This window comes from Lampris incognitus, chromosome 19, assembly GCF_029633865.1.
Source record: "Lampris incognitus isolate fLamInc1 chromosome 19, fLamInc1.hap2, whole genome shotgun sequence".
In the NCBI taxonomy this organism is placed as follows: Eukaryota; Metazoa; Chordata; class Actinopteri; order Lampriformes; family Lampridae; genus Lampris; species Lampris incognitus.
Window position 1 is genome coordinate 8,822,743 of NC_079229.1, and position 7,613 is coordinate 8,830,355.

General features: G+C 42.0%; 1 protein-coding gene across 1 annotated transcript in view; it reads right to left on the reverse strand.

The window, feature by feature from the left end:
* Window positions 1-1,822: 1,822 nt before the first annotated feature.
* Window positions 1,823-7,613, reverse strand: part of hhla2b.1 (HERV-H LTR-associating 2b, tandem duplicate 1) — an 11,947-nt gene continuing 6,156 nt past the window's right edge. Inside the window, exons 2-6 of the mRNA XM_056299887.1 lie at window positions 6,217-6,501; window positions 5,404-5,727; window positions 4,331-4,438; window positions 4,032-4,091; window positions 1,823-2,007 (exon numbers count right to left, since the gene is read on the reverse strand). Of these exons, the coding sequence (XP_056155862.1) occupies window positions 1,946-2,007; window positions 4,032-4,091; window positions 4,331-4,438; window positions 5,404-5,727; window positions 6,217-6,501 (839 nt within the window). The 3' untranslated portion in view covers window positions 1,823-1,945. The remainder of the gene's footprint in view (window positions 2,008-4,031; window positions 4,092-4,330; window positions 4,439-5,403; window positions 5,728-6,216; window positions 6,502-7,613) is intronic.

Below are 7,613 nucleotides of genomic sequence, written 5' to 3' on the forward strand. Positions count from 1 at the left end.
GACCAGTAAACCGCTTCTAATTTTGAAAAGAAATCTCTTAAGTAATTCAAGAATCACGCCAGCTGTGGAGAGGTAGTGGCTCAGCATTATTTTAAATGGGGTTTTATTTTAACACTGCAAAAGGTCATTCAAGCTCCAAACCAACCAACAAAATAAACAAAACAACCAAAGATTTTGCAAATACAACATAAGATTTACTTAATCCTTACTGTGACCTGTCAGGTTTGTCTGTCTGAATCGATCAATCTATGCATTTTTCAATTTATTCTTGTCAATCTAGATGACTTAAACACTTTATTTATTTATTTATTTATTTATTATTTCATTCTTTACACATGAATTACTTTATTTTCTCAACATTTTACTACATTATATGACAACACATTTGCAAACAAGTCAAACCTAATCCGAGTGAAATGGTGCATCATGCATGGACAGGATACATTGAAGTGACTGTTGTTGTGAATTGTGCGTGACTTGATGCAGGATATTATCTGTACATGCAAATGTCCTTGATCCAGACTCACTCTCAATGCCTATAAACTCTGGTGGTGCAGCCTTTAAGTTGACTGACCTTTGACCTTAATTTGAAGGGTGGCAAGCAAACAAAAACTTCTTTGTGGATCAGTGGTGTGTTCCCAAAGAAGCCCTGCACATTAACAAGTGTTGAGTCTTGTTGCTATTAGGTGTTCTCTAGCATTTTAGCATAACTTTATTGTAATGAGTGTTGAATCTTGATAAAAAAAATTGCTACAATCCCGTTTCTGGTCTGCTGAGTGTTTCTTTTCAAACCAGCAGTCAGCCGTTCCTTTAACCTACTACTACTACTACTTTCGGCTGCTCCCGTTAGGGGTCGCCACAGCGGATCATCCGCCGTTCCTTTAACCTATTGCTGTTAAAACCAGTAATGTTTGGGTGCAATATTGGAAGCTAGCTCTAAACCCCAGTGCTTGTACAAGCTAATGTGAAGAAGTGGATTTGAGTTTGTTGTGCTATGTTGAGTTTGCTGAACGGAAGTAAAGAAAGACGTTGGAATTCACTAGCCCTCTTGTGGCAGCAGCTCTGTAACTCGATGAAACATGAGTGAAGGAATGTGTCCACTTGATGATTCCGATGGCATGTCGGCACCTACAAGTTCGGCTGAGCAACAGCGAGTTCACGTGGTTTTCAAATGAGCTGTCTGTGGGATTGGTCTGTTGATTCATGATAGCGTGGCCTGACTTCCTCCACAGTGTCAGTGTGCTGGGCCTGGCCAGGGTTTTGTATGTCGTTCTGTTGTCTGAGATGGGCGTCTGTGTGAGTTCTCACTCTGGAGTATTGCACAAGAATGGTGATATATCCTGTGTTGCTTAATGTAGCTCTTTTAAAAAGCTTTATGTGAACCGTTAGCTGTCCTCATCAGCTGGACTCATGGCATGAAAGTTCTGCTCCTAGTTACGACTTAGGTTCTTGGCCTCCTTTGAGCTTTTAAGAGCTACGTTTTTGGGTAGCTCTCTAGGAAAAAACTGGGATTTATAAGGAGCTCGTGTAAAACCCCAGTCTAAGGGTATCGTTTGGATCACAATCAGGAAAAATATACCTAAAGGTTTCTTTGAAAAGTCCCTAATGTTACAGCACTCAGTGAAGTCTCAAGTATTTACAAGCCCTTTATGACGGTGTTGTGGAAAAGCCTTTTTGTAAGGGAAAGCTATAGGTTCATAAAGGTCCTTACAGGATCCACAGCGAACCAATAAAGACCTTGGGGTTCCTCAAAAATCTTACAGTATATCGTTGATGATGATCTATTCCTTTTTAACAAGAGGGTCCTTTAAAGAATCTTGCGGGGGCTTCCTTTAGTTGTGTTTTGAGAAATCTCTTAATGCTTCATCAGAGCTGATGTTTTAGTCCATGTTCCGTTGGGTTTCTCATCTGTCTCCTCTTACTGGGGAGCCAGATGGAGGATACCTTATCGAGTGTTTTCCACTGCCAGGGGGTTGGTTTCAGTTAAGTTACTTCCTTCTGTTTTGTCTGGATGAGGGAGAAAATCAGAGAAAGAGGTTTTTAGGGCTAACTTCTAAAAAACACATTGTCTGCTATTCACCAGACACGGGGGTGGGCAACACGATCCAGAAGGGGCCGGTGTGGGTGCTTGTTCCAACCAAGCAGTTACACACCTGATTCTATCAGTCAACCAATAGCCGTTGCTAAGCACCTTGATTTGTAGACTCAGGTGTGTAACTGCTTGGTTGGGACAAAGACCTGCACCCACACACTGGCCCTTTCTGGATCATGTTGCCCACCCCTGCACCAGAGCCTTTATGTTGGCAGAGAATTAATGAAGGGTTATACCTTAACTAAATGATTTTTCTTTCTTTCTCTGTTTATCAACTACATACATTAAATTTGGTTGAGTATTTCTTTTGAGTATTGCTGCATCAAAACATTTAAAATCCACTAAAAATAAGCGCCTCCCTATCTGCCTGTCTGTCATTCTCTGTTGCCATCTAATGTCTGGTCTAGGTAAGGCATGTCTTTATGAATGCTGAATAATCCAGGTAAGAAAATTAAAGAAAGTTGAATCAGTTCATCTAGACACAATGTTTATTGACAGATACGTTTCATCACTCATCACGTCAGGCCGGGACTCCGCAGTCTACACCCATCTACAGGCCAGTGGCCACTCTTTTCAAGGGTGAGGATGTGCACATCCTTGATAAGGAGGAACACTGGTTCGAACGGGGAGTCAAAGAGGCCATCTGTGTTAAGAGGGAACGACCATCCTTGAATCGGGGGGGGGGGGGTAAGAGTACATCTGCTGTGATTGCAACTATTCCCCAATCCTCTGTGAATAGTACACATGGCCACTGAAACTCTAGTTGATGTGACATGCCTGGGAAACTAACTCACTGCACCATCACTGACCTGGAGGGACTTCTGCTGGAAGGCCTTGATTTGTTTTGTTTTTTTGTAACACCTAGGCAGAAATCCAAGTTTTCTGGGACCCAGCACCTTTGCTGGAGAGAGTGTGGATCAATACAAGTGGACCATGCCCACATATTTTGGTTGTGTCCACATATTTAACCTTTTTGGGGAAAAAGTGGGATGTTTGATATCTAGGATCCTGGGCTTTAATATTGATGTGTCTTTTTCCTCTCTGTATCTTGGAGTTCCCCCTAAAAACTTATGTAAAGTTGATGCCTATCTCCTGAAAAATGTCCTAGTAGCATCTAAAAAAGCTGTCACCACATGTTGGCTGCAGAGAAATCCTCCAGATATGGACCTTTTTACTGGAATTGTCAATTATATATGCTCTATGGAAAAGATGACTTTCACCCTTCGTCTACAGAAAGACAAAGGGGAAAAATACTGGGAAAATGGGACTGCTATACTTAAAGGAAGCTGTTTTTGATTAGGGTTTTTTTCTCTCTTCTTTCTCATTATGCAACATTGCTGAAATCCCTGTGGGATGACTTGTACCTGTATATCTGTTTTTGGTGTTGGATGATAACAAGCAAGACCTCTTGTTCTGTACTTTGCTTGTATTTTAAATGAAACTGTAGTTAATGGTCATGCCCATATTTGCACACGAAACTGGTCATTGGTTTCGGTCGTTATGCAGCTGTATTGTTTATAAGGGTGAGGACACCTGCAGTCAGTTTAGACTGAAGAGGTCACTTATGCCCCTTTTCCACTACGTGGTACCGGCTCAACTCGACTCGACTTTTTTGTTTTCCATTACTGGAAAGTACCGGCATTTTGGTAACTGTTGCCACTTTTCTGGTACCACCTTTGTCAAGGTTCAAACAAAAAACTGGAGCGGGTACCAAAATCAATGGGGACCAGCTACACCGAGGGGGTGCTGTTATGATAATGGAAAACGACACGTCGAGTCGAGTTGAGGGGAGTTGAGCCGGTATCATGCAGTGGAAAAGGGGCATTAGATGAGTGATGAAACATCTCTGTCAATAAATAGTGTATCCAGATGATCCTTTGAAAGGTAACGTATGTTATATCGGTAAATACCTTTTATACAGTCTATGATAAAGACGAACCTTTCACCGACTGCAGCTCGGTGGCCTCTTCTGGACACTTTCTGGGCTTTGAGTGGCTGCCTGAGTATTGTGAAACAGGACATATTGGTTAGGGTAAAAAAAATGGTTGAAAATGTTTTGGGCACAATTGACACTCATGTTAGTCCATGAGGATATAGCACCATTATTCTGTCATCCTCCATCTAAATGAAAATAAGGCACTGAAAGAAACAAACGTTTTAAATATTAGATTGATGAATCAGTCAAACTAATTTGATCTTTTCTACCAGACAATCTCATCGCTTGGATTTCTCCTTTACCTTTAATTTTCAGATACACCAACATGCCCACGAGCGCTACGACCAGCAGCGCGATCACCAAGGCAATGATCCACCAATGGGATGGCTCCCAGGGATGAAGTCGTTCACCTTTGCACAGGTGACACATAAACAGAAGTTACAGTATTTGAAACAGAATATTTGGTTTGATCTAAAGTGTTTGATGTTGTTTATTATCGTTGTTTTTCCTTGTTACAAACTGTATATCAAACTAGAAAAGGGTACATTTTCTGAAGGGTAGGTCACACGCTTGCTTCTGCCAAAGTGTAAATTGAGTGTAAGTCTATGAGGAGCCTAGTGTGAATGTTGACATCATTCCTCTCCACGCTCGGGAGCTTTTACGACTGATGTTAATTATCTCAAAAAGTACAAGCCGAATCAAGAATCCGAACTGAACGGTGAATAAAGCTTCAGTTGCTGAACATCTCAAAAGCTCCGACTGAGGCGTTCATCGATGAAACCGTGTCGATCCCAAAGATTCATCAGCAAACAGATCTCCTTTTTCAAACTTTCGGTAGGTTTATGTGTATGTCTTGACGCATGCTCAATAATCCAGGTCAGAAAATCAAAGAAGGTTGAATCAGTTCATCTGGACACAACGTTTGTTGACAGATACGTTTCGTCACTCATCTAAGTGACCTCTTCAGTCTCAGGTGACTGCAGGTATCCCCAAAACAATACAGATGCATAACGACCGAAACCAACGACCAGTTTCTTGTGCAAATATGGGCGTGGCCATTAACTACAGTTTTGATGGTCACAGCCATATGTTAAGAGGGAACGACCATCCTTGAACCAAAGGAGGGGGGGCTAAGAGTACACCTGCTGAAACTGTAGTTAATGGTCACGCCCATATTTGCATATGAAAGTGATCGTTGGTTTCGGTCGTTATGCATCTGTATTGTTTATAAGAGTGGGGATACCTGCAGTCAGATGAGACTGAAGAGGTCACTTAGATGAGGGATGAAACGTATCTGTTGATAAACGTTGTGTCCAGATGAACTGATTCAACCTTCTTTGGTTGATGTGTGCGTGTGCGTGCTTGCAGCATTTACCTGCAGCAGAGATGAGGACCTCGGTGTGTTCGGTGTGTGTGTTATGTTGGGCTGAGTAAACGCAGGTGTAGACACCGGTGTGTTTCACGTGGTCGGCATTCAACAGTTGCAGGCTGCCGTCTCCAGCTGAAACCCCCAACATGTCCAACAGCGCACGGCCCCTCCAGGGCGGCGAGGCGAAGCTGTGCTGCGATAGGCTGTCGTAGGTGAGGATGAGGGTGGGTTCGTTGCCGCTGGAGAAGCTCCAGGAGAGGGAGGGGTTATGCAGGTAAGGAGGGGCATGGCAAGGGATGGTCAGGTCCCTCCCACCTAATCCGCTGAGTTCTATTGAACAGACAGAAAGCGAGGGAGAGAGGAGACGGAGGGGGGAAAAGGAAAGAGTGAGAGAAAGAGCCGACGGGTTAAAGAACACAGCACATTTTGGGTATCAGCTGCAACTAATATACGCAGTCAATATAATAGATCATCTACAAATGATATAATTGTCTTGAAATAGTCGTTTGTAATTCTAATTCATAGAAAAAGTACCATTATTACTCAAGTTACAACTCAACTATGATCAAAATCAGGATTCTTGGAGGAAAAAAATGTGTGGAAAAATGGAAGCAAAACCTGTTTAGAATTTCACTAAAATTCATTTTTTGCATTTGGGAAAAATAGCTGCCGTTTCCTCTGCTGTCTCTCACGTTCCATCAGCGATAGGACAATAGGACACACAAGAAACCGAGGGATGTGCGTTAGTTCTGATTCGGTTGGATACTCTTTAGATGGACTTGGACAAATCCCCTGCAGAACCCATCTGTGTGTTTTTACCTCTCTCTGTCAGTGAGGCAGTCCGGGTCTGCGTGCCATAGGCGGAAGTGACCTTACAGATGTATATGAGCTCCGCTCGGGCCTTCATCCTTCGGAGTCTGCTCTCGACTGTGTAGAGCCCTCGTCTGTCGGCCAGCTTGCGGGTAATTGGTCGCAGGACCTCGGAATTGGGTGGGTCTGTTGCCCAGACGACGTGAGGGGCGGGGTAAACATTCCGCGTGGTGCACTTCATCTCCTCATAGCCGCTCAGTCTTGTCAGCTCCAGAGTCAAGGACCCTATAGGTGCTGCACACACACACACACACACACACACACACACACACACACACACACACACACACACTCTCGATATTAAAGAACGTTTCATAATCATCCATGGCAGTAGAATCCCCAGTGCCAGGTACGGATATAGCCGGACCCCAGCAGTTATCTTACACACAGATAACAATAGAGGTCAGTTTTCACCGCATACACAAATACACGCAACTGACCATTGTCATGAGACTCTTAACAATGTCATTGTAAAGTTAAGTAACACTTTACTCTGCAGTGGCCTGATTGCATTGTGTTAATCAGGGTGTCCATGAACAAAGCAAACAATGCAGCATGGATGCCGGTTAAAATCTGGCTAAGTACGTAGCCAGATTTTAGTAGCCTCATAGGTACTGTATGTACCTATGAGGACTTTTATTAGACAGCTGCATATTATTTCTCCACATTTTTATTGTTGTAAACATAAGGTGAAAATAATCAAACATAATATGATGTTGTGTTGCTGTTAAGCCCACTGAGGCAAATTTGTAATTTGTGATATCGGGCTATACAAATAAAATTGACTTGAGCTGACTTAAACATAAGAGAAACCAAAGTGATTCTAACATTTTATTTTACAGCTTATGTATTAGAGGCAAATTAGAGATTCATTGTATGTACTAGTTAGTGATATGGTTAGATAGTAGTTATTTAATAAAAAACAATAAATTGGCCAAATTATGTGTACGTTACAATGTAAATTAGAAGCTAATTGCTGTTAGTTATTGGATATATTTAGATAGTAATTAGGTAAAGTAGGAAGAATAATGACTAATACAATTAATTGTATTAGTCATTATTAATACAATTAATTGTATTAGTCATTGTAGAGTAATAATGGTTATCATTGATGCTGCGGTGAAATTAGGCTCTTTGCTGTTTGTTATTCTGCAGCAGGCGAGTGATAACTTTTAAGGAGAGCTAAACAACTCAGCAAGCTATCTGGCAGTTTGGGATAGATTGCAGGGGAAAAGCTCAGTAGCTACACTGAAACTAGCAGCTACTGTCATACAAAGTACTGATATTGTGGTCAAACACGCAGCAACGTAGCATTAAAAACCTCTAATGAAAGTATAAATGGCATG